Here is an 18327-nt window from a genome sequence, read left to right on the forward strand (position 1 = left end):
ACTTAGTCCGTTACGGAAAGAGTAGGCCTGTGATGTAGGCGTTCAGAAACGCATGAACGGGAAACAATAAGACGAAAACAATGAGAAGGAACTGGCACGTGTCGGTAGGTGAAATCCATATGTTGCTGCCCGGTAATCACCAGCGCTGAAGTATTTATTCAGTAGATTGTGCTTGTGTTTTGTTCGAATGTAAACATGCTTGACGATTGACGGATTGCATGCGAAATACTTTCTACAGCGGTCGATGCCAACCTGTTTTGGTGTGGGGACAGCATTTCAAATCTCAGAGTACCCACGGTGCCTCATGAGAATATTCAAATAGTTATAACGAATATTCAAATAGTTATAACGAATATTTTTAAGTATCTACCTCAGGATCAGGGATATCTAGAACGGGACAACCCTGATCAGGATACCTCCATTCGGTTCATTCAAAACCATGCATTTATAGTATATACGTCTGAAGATTCTATGTCGGTTATCTTATCCTTGATATACGCAGATTGGCGAGTACTATTCATTAAAACAAACATGTATCATTACGGCAACCTAATATTTATTAGGGCAATTTTTTTTTGACATGTCAAAAAAAGTCAAAATTAGGTCAAAATTGTAGCGTTAGGTCAAAATTTGTCAAAATTGTTTACAAAGTCAAACATTTTTTGACCTCTGCACTTTGTTTGTATCGTTGATTTTGCGCTGTCAGTGAACTTATCATTTGATATTTTACAGCTTGTAGCCTACTTTATAGGCCTACCGTTGTAAACGGACCATCGTCTGCTCATTGTGAATCATAAATGGTCAAATGGAACAAATAGTGACATGGTTTTATGGTCAACGTACCGCAATATCCTAGCTGAAGCAAGACTGCTTGGACATTGCATGGTTCTTATATCAAGAAGCGCAAGCTGAAAAATTGTGATATAGACAACATTGTCAGAATGAAGCAACACGGTTTGTCACCAGCAGTGTGCACACAACTTGAGTGTTGTCAGCCAACAAATGCTGCTGCTGAACGTTCTTTCTCCGTTCTTGGCAAGCTACGTAGTAAGGACAGACACTTTCTACCCGAGAATTTAGGAAAGGATCTTTCGTTGTACTACAACAAATTTTAATTATTTCCACCAGAATACGTAATGTAACTACTGGAATTCTTCATAGGGCCAGATTTCGTTAAAATACTAGTTTTTCATGTAAAAATCTGTCAGTTTTTGAGCTAAAAACGTTTTTTCAGGCCAATCTACTTTGTAAGGACAAACAGTTCCAACCAGAAATGAAGATAAGTAGTGCAATTTTAACATTATATGCAAAAACACCTAATTTGCATACGTGAGGTCAAAATCTGGTCAAATTTCAATTTTTTTAGGTCAAAAAAGATCAAAATTTAGATTTTTTAGGTCAAAAACCTCCTGTTTTTTAGGTCAAAAAAAAAATTGCCCTAATAATTATATATATATATGTTGTTCTTTGATACTCTTCAATCTTCATACATACAATTTCATAACCGCAAGGTTGTTGGAGAATATACGGTGAATTATATATGACTTGCTGCGATTTCTACTGGACTACCAGCCATTATGTTGATGTTATTAAAATTTTATGGGCATGTGCTCTCAATAGAAACAGTGTATTAAGATCTAACAACTGAAAAACTCAAGATATACCCTGATGTGACTGGGTTTCATCCATGCGTTTGCCGCTAGTCTGGATAGATTCTCCGCCCGGTTTTCGGAGGCGGCCTTGAGTAGCTTAGACGTAGTTAATCGCCGATATTTTAGCATGGATATACAGAAGCTGGTGACTTCTATTTATGGAAACCAGCTACAACTCTCTATGATTGTCTATCATGTTTTTGTGGAATGTTCAGGAGGAAATTAGATTCGCAAGAAGGGTAGCTTGGAGCCGCTGTTGGGAATCACTGGCTTACAGTCATGGTCTCTCGTACTTGATAGGGTGTCGCGTTTTCTGTAAATCATACTGATCACATGGTAATAGTAGTTATTATTGAATGATCAGGGCTAAATTGTGATGTCTGTATGCTCCGTTGGGGTTGTCTGTGCCATTTTGCGGATAACTAGTTTTACTAGACTCACTCGGTTTGATTGCATCGCTTTAAAACAAGTGCATTAACAGTGTGAGCAGTGAACTCTGAACAGTTGGCATGTAATAATTCAATCACGTATTTCGGAATACCATATACCAATGCTCGTCAAGCTATATGTATTTTCTTACGATGAGCCGCTAAAATTGTGACGAACTCATCCACCCTCAAGCATTCAATAGAGGTGATATCGTGCGCTAACCTTGCCAAAACAGTAACCAGTCCAGCACAAGCTCACCCCGGCATGAATATTGCTATAAAAATATGTAGTTAATGGAAAACGAGCTGGAAATTGAATTCATTCTGGACAACATACCTGACTGCAAGCCTATGTAAAATCAAAGCACGATATTTCGTTGGCTGCGCGTGCCAAAACTACCGGCATACACACAGATCACAATCATATATTTTATCAGGGTCTCGAACACTGTTGGCTCTCATCGTTCACTACCTCAACAATGCGAAGCTTCGGTATTCAATATATTATAAAACTAGTATCCACCCGGAGAATCAGAGTGAAGGAAAGGGACCGAATCTTGCAGAATCATGTAGAATCCCATTCATTTTGCTAAATCCTCGCATTACGGCACACGTTCACGGATTCGTAACTCTCCTGAATTCTATAAAAAAAAAACTACTTTTTGCTCGAAGATCATCGACTTCCCAATCGCTGGATTGATCAAACCACGTAAATCAAAGATCTAATTACCTAAGTTGTCAGTCTCCAATGTGCTTGGTTTGTGATGTAGCCCCAGGGTTGTAACCAAGTCACAAGGCTCCGAGTCACAAGTCAATCTCACTTTTATAGTTTTGACTCGAGTCAAGTGGAGTCATTTTCAGTTCACCACCGAGTCAAGTCCGAGTCCAAGTCAGCGATCAGAGGCTCGAGTCCGAGTCATGATATTATGACTCGAGTCGAGTCCAAGTCATTGTGTTGACTGACCAGTTTCCAGTTTAGAGTCTTGTTAAATACACATTTTATAACGCTATTTGGTGATATCGGATGGTTCACATTTATAATATACTAATTTTCCTCAATTTTAGCAGTTTCTGGTCGTATTGTCAAGTACCGGTACCAATAGAGGAAATCCTAATAGTGTGGTTACTTTACTATTCTTCGAAATGACAATGAAATGTCTGTCTTGGGCGTCTGAGTATCGAGTAATATGACTTGGTTCGAGTCATGCGCAATGACTCGAGTCCAAGTCGAGTCAATACACAAATTGACTCGAGTCGAGTCGAGTCATTTCCGCATTTTGAGAAAATGACTCGAGTCAAGTCGAGTCATCATAAAATCGTGACTCGAGTCAGACTCGAGTCGAGTCATGACTCGAGTCATTACAACCCTGCGTAGCCCACACTTATATGCTTTTGATAGCGGTGATGTGTACACTAGTTGATGAGCGGTGCCAATTAAATTCCGGGATCTGAATGACGCGTTATCTTTAACAACAGTGTAGTTATATTTCATTTGGGGTAGTCATATGGAAAGACCTGATCGAATTCGAATTGGCTCGATCGAATTGTTTTGAATAACCATCGATATATTATCGACAGAAAGTGTAATTTTGGCACTCTATAGTTTGAAATGTTATCATTTCGACAGCTGTGGTCATAGGTGGGATGGCCCCTCGAGTTGCCCTGTGATCGTATAGTGGTTAGTACCTCACGTTGTGGCCGTGATAACCCAGGTTCAAATCCTGTTCACAGCATGTTTTTACTATACTCGTGACGGTGTAATTTTTGTGTTTATGATTGAGATATATTTCATCCCGTGAGGTGGTACCTAGCGTTCTTCCTCTAAAGAAACGTTTCACATTAGGACTAAACAGCTATGAGGGTAGCAGCATAGAGTGCTGCGCCAACTGCTATTATTCCATTGCATACTGTAACGCTTTCTTGTTCAAAGAAGAAGGAAAGAAGATGGGAAAACACAACAACCTGGACGAAACAACAACGACCGAAGGAAACTGACGATGCAACAGAGGAGACGAGAAGGATGATGAAACAGAAAAGATACGCGGCGATATGCGAAAATGAAATGTGCACGTGTACTTGATGTATTTCATGCCCTTGTGTGATCGCGCGCGTAAGCGAATTTGAAATCGATGTTTATTATTTGTATTGAAATTCTATAGGAGCAATAAATATTCGGCGGATAGCCAAAAGAAAAAAAATAAAGCCCGTGTTGCACATCGCGCTTCATCAGTACATATTTAAAGTTAACACACTGCACTACACGTTACTGCTAAACTCAATGGATTATGCGCAAATGCAGCTTACCATTTTGTTTATCATTTTTAACTTCAGGAGCAGGCAAACTACGGCCCGCGAAAGCCTCAAGAAACGTTGTAGAGATATTGATAAAATACGTACTAAAAATCGAAATTGTGTTTTTTTAGTTGTAAAATTAAAAATTTTGCCATAATTGTGTGAATACTTTCAAAAAAAATTTTTGTATGAGCCTACAGACAATTATCACCCGATAGAGTCCACGTATATCGATATGGGATGGTTGGAACATTCAAAACAGTCTGTTCCACAGCAATAGTACCGATATTTCGTCAAAGGAGCTACATTAACCCTATATTTTTAATTGCCAATGAAAATCCACTATGACGTCACAACTGCATATTAGTGACGTAAAGACTTAAAGAAACATTTTTTAAACGAGGGCCTTGTTTTAAACATGTTTGTTTTCAATTGATTTGTGTTTTAATTGCAGCTCTAAACATAGCATTTGGTTTATCCTGTTGATGAGGCTAAGGCGCCACCTCGCGGCCCATGCTTTTGTATACGTTTCAATATCTAAACAGCAAAATGTGAAACGTATGACGGAAATTTGCTCCAGTTGATATATTTGGCGACGTTTAAAACGTCACTATGTCCTTCGAGATTGTGGCAATATGTTGCCCGAGTCGTCGCTAGGTATCGTCTACAACTGTACGGGCTATCACTGCACTGAAATGTAGGACGGAAGATAGCAATATGACGTCACGTGACGTCACGAGGTTCACGTTCGCGTTCACACAGAACCTATGAAAATGGTTCGCGTTCCCACGAGCCTGAACCTTTTAGAAGTTTACACCATCCCTACAAAAGGTACCATCGTTATGATACTGTCTGCATTGTGTATCCTGGAGTTGAACCAAAATCACAATCAGCAAATATAAGGGATTGCTGCTCACATACTCAAATTTACATCCAGTTGTAAGAATTGGGACAACCGATTTTCATCAATAATTTTGACAATGGGGACGGGCAGTTTATAAATTATCGTCCAGGTTTCTGACGCGTGTACCTTATAGCATCAAATCAATGACTCACTCGTTTTAAATACAGAAATTGTCAAGTGGATTCAAAAGTTGAATGCGGCCCGCGAACTAAAAAGTTTGCCCTCCTCTGTAGCTAGTACCAATAAATACTGAGAAGCACGCTGTCGTGTTGGAAGTGCGGCTATTGTCTAGCCATAATGTTCCGTGTCGCTGTTTGTAATCTGAGATGATACAGCTCGATGTATAAAAGAAACGATGTAAACCTGGATATAGGCTACTTTAACATGAATGTAGCTCTCGGCGAAACTTGCCATTGCGGAACTTGATTCTAGTTGATGTTGGAGTTCCTGAATGTCGTTGATCTCGTTCTCTGACTATGCGCTCAAGTGTAATTAATTACACTTTCGTCCTTGCCGATGGGATAACCTATCGCGCCGCGCTGTGATCGTATAGTGGTTAGTACCTCACGTTGTGGCCGTGATAACCCAGGTTCGAATCCTGGTCACAGCACATTTTTACGACTGCGTTTAGCACGGCAGACTTTCCACGAATCAAACACCACATTTCTTATCAGCTTTTCCCTTTGACAATTTTTTTCTTACGGTTGTAGCGGCTCTACAAGACGCGCTCGTCGATCGTGTGATTATTTGATTGCCAATTTGTGAATGTTTCCGCGTCCCTTTTCAATGCATGCATGTTGATGCGTTAACTCGTCAGTTACTAACTTCGCTCGCAATAAACGGAGCTCTCGCTTCATTGGTGACCCCGAAGTTGTACACGGACTCTCGCATCCTTCGATCAGAACAACACGAAAACTGGTGGCATCAAAATTTGTATGGCATGGGTTGAAGAAAGAGGTCGGATTATGGGCAAAACAATGTGTTCCGTGTCAACGCGCTAAAGTACACACACACATCCGGGCACCGCTAGCGAATTATCCACCCACAACTTCTCGTTTTCAGTCGGTAAACATTGACATCGTGGGACCATTGCCAATGTCACAAGGTAAAACGTACCTGCTGACAGTAGTAGATCGTTTCACTCGCTGGCCGGAGGCGATACCAATGGAGGACTCGACGACATTAACGTGCGCTAGGGCATTCATCGCCAACTGGGTGGCACGCTTCGGTATTCCAGCACACATTTCCTCCGACCGAGGACCGCAATTTACTTCGCATTTATGGGCCCAACTCAATCAGCTGCTAGGCGTGATCCTACACAGAACGACTAGTTTCCACCCGCAAGCCAATGGCCTCGTGGAACGCTTCCATAGACATTTGAAAAGTTCCCTTATGGCAAGACTCACTGGTCCAAACTGGCTGGATGAGCTACCATGGGTTCTTTTAGGCATCCGCACAACACCCAAAGAGGATTTGGACGCCTCTTCGGCCGAACTTGTATACGGTGCTCCATTGACGGTTCCCGGCGATTTTGTTTCTTTTTCAGGAGAAAGCGCACATCGGGATTGGCCAACGTTACAGGAAAAGATGCGCAATCTCCTTCCACGTCCTATGTCACGACACGGCACGTCAAAAACCGCAGTCCCCGGAAGTTTGAAAGAATGCACATACGTGTTCATTCGAAAGGATGCACACCGACCACCGTTGACCAAACCTTACGACGGACCGTACAAGGTTCTGAAGAAATCGACGAAATCATTTACGATATCCATGGGCGGCAGAACAGAAGTGGTGTCCGTCGATCGTCTAAAGCCGGCGTATATGGATCTAAACGAACCAGTGGAAGTAGCACAACCTGCAAGACGGGGCAGACCACCGCGGCAACCAAGTGAGATCGAGCAACCGCGCGATCTTCAAAATGCAAGAAGATCGAAACGCAACAGGCATCCTCCATCTCGCTACGGTTCCTGAGGATCCCCGCCGCTGGAGGGGGATGGTGTAGCGGCTCTACAAGACGCGCTCGTCGATCGTGTGATTATTTGATTGCCAATTTGTGAATGTTTCCGCGTCCCTTTTCAATGCATGCATGTTGATGCGTTAACTCGTCAGTTACTAACTTCGCTCGCAATAAACGGAGCTCTCGCTTCACGGTCATAATATCAATTCATCAACACTAATCTTGTCTGATCTCGTTATCTGATTGCATTTAACAGCTATTATGCCCGTCACGGGTTTCGCCGATGAGATGTCTCATCGCGCTGCGCTGTGATCGTAAAGTGGTTGGTACGTCACGCTGTGACATCCCAGGCCCGAATCCTGGTCACAGCAACTTCTTCAAGACGTGTACGACGAGCTGTATTATTGGGAAACTCCCCACTATCCAAAGATTGCGTCTCTTTTCAACTGTTTTTGATTAGAAATTCTTTCTTGCGGTCGCGATAAGAATGGAATGTATCAATAAATTGCTAGCATGATATGATATGATACGGCAGCACGCGAATCGATTTCGAATTACTGCGGTGCCAGATTTTGTCCTGCCTGTTTCACACCCACAAATGACAACGGAAAATATGTCTAGCATCTCGACGTAATATCCTTCATTTCGCAGCGATTATTCCCTAAACTAAAAATCTCTTTTATAGAGTCCATAACTCAGGCAAGTCGTTCCTAATTGGACAAAAGGAAAGCTTCTAATGCGATAATAAACAAATTCTCCGACTGGAACGATTGGATTAGAATCATCAAATATCATCCAAGAATTCCCTCCAAAGTGTGTCATCGAGAACACATCTTTTCTACTCGTATCCGCTAACCATAACATAGGGACATACGAGATCGATCATTTGATCGTGTATAGTTCAGGGCCGGCCAAGCCGTGACCCGCGGACCACATGTGGCCCGCCAGAAGGTTTTGAGTGGCCGTTGAGGTAATTTCCGAAATTAGTAATATTATTAAAAATGGATTGCACAGATTGTGAACTAAAGAAAGGCAAAGGAAATTTGATTAGTCTGGCCGCAACACTTGAGACGTGATGACTAAATTATTAGTTCCGACGCATTGGCAGATCCATGAGCCCGTCACATTTTGTTAGATCTTCGTACACTACAATGAAGCAGATTAATTTGCGATAGATTTATCAAAAGTAAAAATTTTCTACACGCTTCGCGCAACATGTTGTCACTCGATTTCTTGCTTTTAATATTGTTACCCCTTTGTGAAAATAAAAGAACGCCCAGATTGAGTCTAACTATCTTCGATTACGAGACAAAGTGTCGTTCAACATATGCGACCTTGCTTATGCGCTCGCAGAAATACCGTCGACTATGAAACCTAGGCACAAAATGATTGACGCATGTTGGTCGAAGCTTTCCATATCGGTATGTCCATTGTCCAGGCGCCGAATAGTCCAGTTCTTGAAAACTGAGCCCAGCGATATATAACAGGCCCGCAATATAGTCAAGTGAGAATATTATTGACTTATGTACTTCGAAAGATTTTCGCGCCTCGCGCGGCTACTGGTCTGCGCAATAGTTCATCAAACGAATGTGGCCCTTTGCCTGAAAAGCTTGGCTACCCCTGATGTAGTTGATCGCGATTTTTGATTACGGTAAACAGTAATTATATTAGGAATTCGGTCTGTCTGCTGTGTGCACCATCGCGCCGCGCTGTGATCGTAAAGTGTTTAGTACCTCACGTTGTGGCCGTGATAGCCCAGGTTCGAATTCTGGTCACAGCACTGTTTTGTGAGCTCTTCTTTTTCCGGAAGCCGTGACGATAGCCATTACGGACGAAATCAATTCAGTCGATGATGTGTAGATGGTACTTCATGTCGATTTCCTCTCACCTATCATGTGTCTGAGCCGTAGTAAACAGTAATGAAAAGTAATTATGAATGGTGGCACTCGTTCATTTATCATTGCAATAACAATCCGTTTATTATTAGATTGTTTCGCAGTCAAAAGGCCTGCAATATGTAGATTTCATATAATAAAGAATTTGGAACACGGATACTGTGGTACCCATGACAATTTACTGTATATTAGAACCACGAGTCTCGTTTAGCGTATATTAAAACATGTTGGCTTTAATATTGCGGTATCTGCTTTGCCAATAAAGCTAATGGGGGCGTTTCTGATTGACATAAACGTATTTATGACCGCGCTCACACGCGCCGATGGCTTGTTCCGTCGCGCTGTACTGTGATCGTAATGTGATTAGCACGTCACGTTCTAGCCGTGACAATCCAAGTTCGAACCCTGGTCGCAGCATATTTTAGATTGATTTTATTTGTAAACATTTGGGTCGACTGAGTATACGCATAATAAGTAGCATTTTTTTCATCTGAATAATATTAATAATACCATATCTTTGTTTTTATGGTTTTGTGGGGTGGGGTATTCATGGTATTAGTCGGCTACTATGGTCATTTACACCAGGCCAATTTCAATCATTTTTATTCCGTAGCTGCCGACTTGTTGCACGGCTCACTTCTAGGCTTTTATAAGACACCGCTTACACGGATGAGATGGCGAGGAGGAGCCTAGATAAACCTCCAACACTTGAGTAGGAATTCTGGAGTCGATCTCGGCCGGAGTCGAACCCGCAACCCATTGGTGTTGCAGCTATGGAATATACCACTGTAGCATTTAGAAATTATTCGCGAACCACCTGAAATAGCTTCGCTACCCACAGGATGGGAAGCCATGATGAAATTGATAATAGTTATTAGGAATTAACTTACATGAGAGATATCTACGATATCATACTGCGTTGGCGACACATGGCGGCAATAACAGAGTACAAACGACCTCTATGATGACACATGATATCCAACGAAACAATGCAATGTGCGTGGCTGAAATATTCGTGACAAAGAAAGCATTCCCCCGAACAAAGAGGCATATCATTGTCCATTGATGAGATTTGTTGAATAATCGTATAACGAACTGAAGGGGGATACTCGCAAATGAACGATGTTGTACATGTGTCTTGGCTTTTTCAGGGATTGAATGCAGTGTGCGACCGCAGTGAAGCACTAAATCAAGGAATAGGCATTATAAAAAATCCTCTAGTTTAGATGCGTGTATCATTAGCATAGAGGTGCGCGATGGAGCCGACGGTCTGACTGAGATAGACTGCTCACTGTGAGACGATTATTAAGATTGATCCGTTGTATATTATTTCATCCTAATTTATATACATTTCTATACTGTCGCAACATATGAAGGTAGTGACGCGTGTTGCGTCGACACCATGTTCCGTGCTCTGTATGCGAACCTTACTTGATCAGACGTCCGTTCGACGTTCGGAATTTATGTTATAGCTTCTACGCTGTGAACGTCTTTAGAAAATGTGCAAACTATAGGGAAATCTGGACATTATTGATCAAATTTCCTTGAATTTTTACTGATAAAAACTTGGTGCTTTAGCGTGTAAACAACAATGAAAATTCGGAAAAAAACTAAAATAAAATGTGTATCAACAAATACTGCCTCTGGAGAATGTAGCCTAAAATGCCACTCTTCTCTGGTTAAAACTTATAAATACCCGTCCTCATAACGGGCTGACTGAGAGCAAACGATGTTCGACACATCCGTCAATGATACAGACGCATTGATGCAAAGTATTTCCTGGGTCGCGAAGACGCTCCGATTTCCTTCCCATAAAATCATGCTGGAATTAGATTCCCTGAATGTCGGTACCCTTATATAGATATATTAGATTGTAATCACAGATTGCTGGAAGAAAATGATAGGACAGTTCGATCAAATAACTGCATATACTCTGATAAGTGACTACCGCACTCCGTCAACATACAGGGAGGCGAATTTTCCCTTTAATGTTTATTTTTGACGTGATGTAACGTCATGTGTTCGTGTTCCATTAAACACGCGTGGACAAGTACCCTATTCTTAAAGGGGCACACAGCATCGCGATTAGTTAGAACAGTTACGGCTAGAACTGAAGTATAACTATTGACAACACCTTTAGACGGGCCTTGGAATCAACTAAGTGATGTTCGGATAAGTCAAAAACTATTATAGTTACAAGGCGAAAAACGGATGCCCCCAAACCGCCTCATGGCCGAGGGTGGATCGAACAACGTCGTATCTTTCGATGGGATGAAAGTTGAGAACTTGCACATTTTTATGCCGGGGGGAAATGGAAGGTGACTTATAGCTGAGTAACATACAATTAACAGCTAACTGTAAATAATGTCGATTATCAGAGAAAGTCCAGGAAGCAACAACAGAAGCGACAACAACCGAGCCAAGCTGGGTAGGTAACTTTATTATGTTAAAATACAAGGATACCGGTACTTTGATTCACTCGAGGAATGGATATCTAAATTGCTGTGTATCCGGAAACCTTATCATATAGGGCAGGGGTGTCAAACTCAACTCGGGTCTCTGGCCGGATTGAAACCTTCAAATTGCTCGCTGGCAATGTTCCCTCCAAGCTGCGCACGTGCGCAAATGCGCAGTGCTGACACGGTCTCTGCGCACAGAAAATCTAAGCTGCGCACAAAAAATCTGAAGTAATGTTTTTTTCTAGTCGTTGCGCACCATGGTCCAACGCGGGCGCGCAGACTCGTGAAAAATTAAAGGGCAGATTGCAAGGGGCAAATAGCGTTATCCCTGAAGTCTAAAACCGAGGTACAATTGCGACCGGCATATAGGTAAATATTGCGCTCCGTGAAGAAATGAGGATTTGCAATTACGTGCGTCTCACGAAAGAGATTTTTCTTTTAGTATGGTCTCGTATGCACGATCGATACTGATATCATTTGAATAGCGCATTATTTTCTTGAAATGGCGAAATAAAATGGTTTAACGAAGTCATAAATAGCAATGGACTGGCTCGAAGTTAATCTGCGAGAAACTCACGAATAGTCTACTCCACGTGGCATGAACATGGCGTAAGATTTACTCAGGGCATTAACTGCCGCACCCCAAATCCCCCAATTGGAGGGGCCGAGCTCAAAGGGGGCCCAAAATTATTTCGTGAATTAACACAAATCATGGTGCATTTATTCTGTCAAATATCTTAATTATTGGGTACCCTTTCCCAAACAAAAAATATGCACGATTTATTGAAATGAGCACTTGGGCGTCGGCCATTACCGCGCCACGACGCACCAAGACAGAGGGAGTTATAGGCTATGTAACATGCGACTCCGAGAAGTGCGACAGAACGATCAGCAGTAAGAAAACCGTGACCAAAAAGGACTGCCCTTGTGCTAACCGAAAACTTCGATATATATACATACATATATTTCTAATTATCCATAGGCGCCTAAATGACTGGCGCTGAATGTTCCTGTCCTGGAGATCCGAGTCCCAGAACAAGACAAATGCCATATCGAGGGAACATTATTTGCCATTACAAAAAGTACCAATTTGAAATCGTGTACGTCTTTTAGTTTATTATACGTTTGGGCGATTTCAAATACTTTTGACATAGCAGATAGGAGGTCACGAGATACCATCATGTAACGAAGTCACTATACCAACGGGTACGCCCGAAGATGTTTTATTATTATTATAGATGACCTACCTTTTCTAACACACCTCACTCGATCAGCTCTGCCAGTAAATTTGATTTTGTGAGCAGAGAGAAGATAAAAATTGATAGCAAAATAGGCAATTCGCGATCATATTGACCGATTCAATCATAAATTATATAAATTGTTCGCGCTTCGCGCGTTTAGGCTAGACAACCACTAAACGGCCCCCCAGTGTACATGACAAGTAGCGGCAAAAAGGCGAAGATCTCGACGGGGGTGTGGGGGCGAAGCCCCCCAGAAGTTCGGTTTATCACCCTATGGGGGCCTGGTTGCGCACTGTTGTCCAAGGGCCTGCGCAGTGAATTGGTGTGTTTGCGCAGACTTGTGAAAAATTAGAGGGAACATTGCTCGCGGGTCATACCAGTCACATGATTCCAAAATGTTACCTCAACATCCATGTCCTTACTTTCCACTTGCATACTTTACGATCAACCCTATACCCATAATAGTGTATAACATTATATTGCGGATCATAGGGATTATATTCTAGCAACAAGATTATTCGCAAACAACGGTATCGGCAGAAATAAAACTATTGACCGAATGAATAAAATCATTAGCCGCTAAACAGGAGCTCAAATAAGATATTTCTATGCTCTTTATGATTTAGTCGTAATCTGGTGTTATCCCTGCAAATGCGTTGTGAGTAATATACAGGAGATTTACCTCAAAACGCGGACGTTGGAATTTAGTTTAATATCAATAAATCGCGATTCGGGTTTGTCAGGAGGCCGGGGACTTTTCAAGTCAGAGATGACCAGACATAATTAAAATTATATTTTTTTGTGAATATAATATTCTCAATGTAACCTACATATGACGGAATTATGTTGGCGTTTCTGGTCTGTGGATAACTACTTTTTGGTCCATTTTCCAATAAAACGCTGAACTCAGTATGTCCTTTATTGCCTTCTAGAACAGTGGTTCTCAACCGCCGATCCACCGACAGGCACCGATTCGTAGGCAGAGCTTAGGGGCGTGAAAGCATCGTAAGGAGGGCGCGGTTAACTGAAAAATATTTTCGCGCTTCGTGCGATTTACCTCTGATTAATGGTTGTTGCTCTGTGTATTGTCTGCATTTCATATTTGAAAATTATCTCATCAACAGTCATAACCTTCCATGCCATCAAACTATCCGTTGTGATTGCTAGCATTCTGGTTGTATTTTGTGATATGACGATAAGGGGGCGAGGATTTTTTCACTATCATAAAAGGGGGCATGTCTAAAAAAGGTTGGAAACCACTGGAATAAACGATAAGTGACACGCCCAGAGAAAATTATTTCCTTGCAACCATATAACTTGACCATGAAAAGCTTGCTAAGACCTAGACCTGCATCAGGGCCGGCCAACCCATGACCCGAGAGAAGGTTTTGAGTGGCCCGCGAGGTAATTCTCTAAATTAGGTATATTATTAAAAAAAAAACCAGTTAATATATTATGTACTGGCAAGGCCAAGCAAAAATTTTATTGACCTGACCGCGAAATCTGGGATATTAATAACTAAAACATCAGTTCCGACGCATTGACTGGGCCAGCCGTGTTTTTGTAAATCTATGTATATGACCATAAAGTAGAACATTTCGTCGCGGATTTATTTGGCTTGAAATTTTTCTTGGCACTTCGCGCGATTTATCGTCACTCGATTTCTTGCTTCTAGTATTGGTACCACTCGTGAAAATGAAAAATAAAAAATACGCTAAATTTACGAAAATGAGTCTAAATATATTCACACTTTTGAGTGAACATGTCGTTTAACACAGTGGTTCTCAACCTTTTCGTCTTCGCGGACCCCTTTTGGACCATCACGGACCCCCGCGGACCCCCAAAAATATTGTTCAAATTTAGCTCTATTATCGTGCAAACGTCATCTGTCCTGTGCAAATATCAGCTGTATAGGCTCGTGATAAATATCAACAAAATGACCATTCTTGAAAATAACATCATAGCCTATAAATTGGCAATACTTTTATTATTTCGAAGCGAATTCTGGAGCTAAAATTCTTGGAATACGCATTCGTGTCTTGAGAATACGCGCCGTCTATTCGATACGAACGAAAGCCGCAAATCCATTTCCAAAAAGATAGGTGGTGGCGAATGTCATTATAACGCGCAACGCTTCCGACGACATATTTGGATCCGATCGCAACATATATCAAAATTGAGAAACAGATTTTGAGTGAACATATAACGTCCACCATAGTCATTTCTATCTAGCAGCTCATCTTATTGTTATTCTGGAATAGCAGTTATGCATATCACAGGAGAAGATTGATTTTTGCAGGCACATTTGAACCAAAACTCCCAACTAAACATCTCTGAATGTTGCCCGCCCCTGGCCTACGGCCTAGGCCATGGTGGGTGTCTGATTTCAAAGACTTATAGGTTACTCCATGTCGGTTCGACGCATTCCTATCTTTTCATTGTATCGCAATTTTGTGGTGTTTTGAAACGATGAAAATATTAATAAACTGATACTGATACTGATAGCATTCAGCAGATACATCCGAATGCATGCTTCTAGTTTTTGCTTCCTTCCGTGTCAAATACTAACAATTAATCACAAGGAGCGCTTTGATTGCGATGCGGCGAGTGCTGCGTCTCGAATTGCAACAGTTTATGTGGGTTCGAACAGCCCGCTTGGCCGCATAATGTCTATAAATACTAATATCGGCACAATGAGGTAATCGCACTGGAGAGCGCTAATTATGCGGTATAACAAAATCAGAAGTATATGCTGTTTGCCCTGATTATTTTATTGCATGTGGCTAATTTTGGAAGGCTGATTCCGAAAATCTAAATATCTTTCCGCTATCATCGATCATGAACCCCCAATGGTGTCAGCATAGTGCCCTATATGGTGTCGACACAAGTAAATCTCACGGCTCAGTGAAATTGTATCATGTCACAATTTCCATTTGGCTACAGGCAATTTGACGGTCATTTTTGACCGGCTAGCCGAGCATTAAATTTGGTAAACGGGTATCAATCGAAAGCTGACTCTGCACTGATTACGAAAATATGAATTTTATTCCGCTCACCGCCCTGGAACCCCCACAATCAGCCTCGAATTTTTCATTGTTATGGAGATTGGCATTGGGACACAACAATGCTGTCTGGCGAAACGAGAGAGTAGCTCAAGAGAAAAAGAGCTGACAGCATTGTTGCGTCCCAATGCCAATCTCCATAACAATGAAAAATTCGAGGCTGATTGTGGGGGTTCCAGGGCCGCGAGCGGAATAAAATTTATATTTTCGTAATCAGTGCAGAGTCAGCTTTCGATTGATACCCGTTTACCAAATTTAATGCTCGGCTAGCCGGTCAAAAATGACCGTCAAATTGCCAGTAGCCAAATGGAAATTGTGACGTGATACAATTTCACTGAGCCGTGAGATTTGCTTGTGTCGATACCATATATGACACTATGGTGTCAAACTGGAGATGGCGTTTGGATAGGGCTGAACTGCGCGACAATATGGATGGCACGAGTCCCTATTTGAATTGTATAACCATTGTTGAGCTGTGGTTTCATGCTTTTTTTATACATAATTAGAAGGACAGAAGGAAGTCGAAAGCTCAGTTAAGTCTAACATGTTGTAATGTTGTTGCCACCCGTATCATAAAAGTCAAATAGCGGGTTTTACTAATATCGCAAAAATATACTTGTAATCACTCCGTTCAAGGGTTTAATAGATTAGTAGATGCTATAATAGTATAATTACTTTTTGTTCAATGTAATAACCTGTTAGTCAAAAATTGATTTACCATTATTTCGCTAGAAAAGTCTTACTTTCTGGTGAACAATACAAGGATTCCCAAATTCATGCACGTGGATATTTTTGTTAGTAAACACATTTTAAATAACATAGTGAAGGAAGGCAAGTAATGGACAATTTATAGACTCCATCATTTATCGGGATGCTTATGGAGTACCAGGAATTGGCTACTGCTTGGAATTAAGGCAAATATGTGTTTTTCAGCCACCTAGCAATTTTCAATTGCATCAACTACAGCCAGTAAATTTTAAAAAAGAGTATTTTCCAACCACATTGTGCGCAAACTATTGAATAAACGATTACTGTACAGTCGTAATCATGTCACAGTTTTGTCACAAAGTGGTCGAGAAATGACCACATTACCTATAGATTATTTTATGATTACTTCAAAGTGATTGCTGGAGAATTCGTATTTTTCCCTCCAAGTTTCATCCTGTCTGTAAGTCTTACGGGTATACTTTGGTGGATAATACAAATCTCCGAAAAGCTTATCGATTCCGCTGAAAATTTAAAAATTTTAGATCCAAGTTGTGTGACATTGGAAGCAGACTGTCGGCCAGTTTATGAAACCAACGATGGAATACCAGTCACGGCAAATGAAAAGCGTCCGACTTTATTTCTGAAACCAGGTATTATTGACATAATGTAGCTGCGTTTTCACCATATTACTTTCCGGTGGCATGAATGGAAGTCGTTATAGTTGATAAATCCATGGCCACCGGCGTCAGGTACCCCGGTACGAGTCTCGACGGTAACACATTTCAAAGTGTCGTTGTTGTATCTGAGCGCCTCCCCCGTGTCGCTATACGGCGTCTTTAAATAAAATGAACAGATAAAGAAAGACCCGGTAAAGGGTGAATACAAGGTAAACAAATTAATCCCGGAGAACATATCTCCCCGTCGTCTGATCCAGCTAAGCCGTGCTAAATGTCGACGGAGACGGAATCATAAGAAAGATTATCGACCTATGATGTAAAGGACCATAGTAATCGAAAAGCAGCATGGATATCAAAAACAGCAAAAGCAACCATATCTTGATCTTTTCGACATCTTCCTATTTGTTGATTACATAACAATGTGTCACGTGTATCGCATTGTACTTTGCTGATAATAATGATTTTGAAAAATATATCTCTGGCAGATCGCAGCGTTCGCGAAAAGATCGGAGACTACAGAAAGAGCATCGCACCAAAAACAGGTTAATACATGAATGATAGACACCAGTGGCCAGTGTCATTCTTTGGCCTTTTCGATTCCGAAGGTATACGCCAGATTTTCAATAGGTGATTGAGGGCGCTGGCTATAAATTGAGCGGTAGGGATCGCTGAGAGTAAATGGGTGCTGCGGGGATTTATAAGACAATTGTTGCGTAGTGTTGAAACGATTGATGAATTAAGAAGCAGAATGTTCAGCAAAAATGCAATATTGATTCAGTCAAGTCACCTTACATACCGTTGAATCAACTTTACCGAAAAAGTCTATTGTTACTTGTAAATGTTTATCCTACCCATCAATGGACAGATTCATCAGTGAACAGAATAATAAAAAATCATGGTTCATGTGTGCGGTGAGAATTACGTACGTATTTGAGTACTTGAATGCTAGTTATTGTTTACTGAAGTGCGAGAGCTTGGGAAATTTAACTTTCTGTTTTAGGCAATCGTGCATGTTGACAGTGCTTCATGTACATTTCAACATTATAGCTCAT

The 18327-nt window shown here is 41.3% G+C and overlaps 1 protein-coding gene and 1 non-coding gene across 2 annotated transcripts; both read left to right on the top strand.

Annotated features, from left to right (window-relative positions):
* The first annotated feature begins 5814 nt into the window (after positions 1-5814).
* Positions 5815-5886, top strand: Trnah-gug (transfer RNA histidin (anticodon GUG)). Its single transcript has one exon. It is a non-coding gene; the product is annotated as a tRNA-His (tRNA).
* A 485-nt stretch (positions 5887-6371) lies between these two features.
* On the top strand, positions 6372-7247 carry LOC145441278 (uncharacterized). Its single transcript, XM_080319101.1, has one exon. The coding sequence runs from the start codon at positions 6372-6374 to the stop codon at positions 7245-7247; it is 876 nt and encodes a 291-aa protein (XP_080175227.1).
* The last annotated feature ends 11080 nt before the right edge of the window (positions 7248-18327 follow it).

The sequence above is a fragment of the Botryllus schlosseri genome, chromosome 1 (genome assembly GCF_051294905.1).
Source record: "Botryllus schlosseri isolate E-star chromosome 1, Bs_hap1, whole genome shotgun sequence".
Taxonomy (NCBI): domain Eukaryota; kingdom Metazoa; phylum Chordata; class Ascidiacea; order Stolidobranchia; family Styelidae; genus Botryllus; species Botryllus schlosseri.

Coding starts and splice junctions, on each gene's coding strand:
- LOC145441278 (XM_080319101.1), top strand. CDS start 6,372: ATGTCACAAGGTAAAACGTACCTGCTGACAGTAGTAGATCGTTTCACT.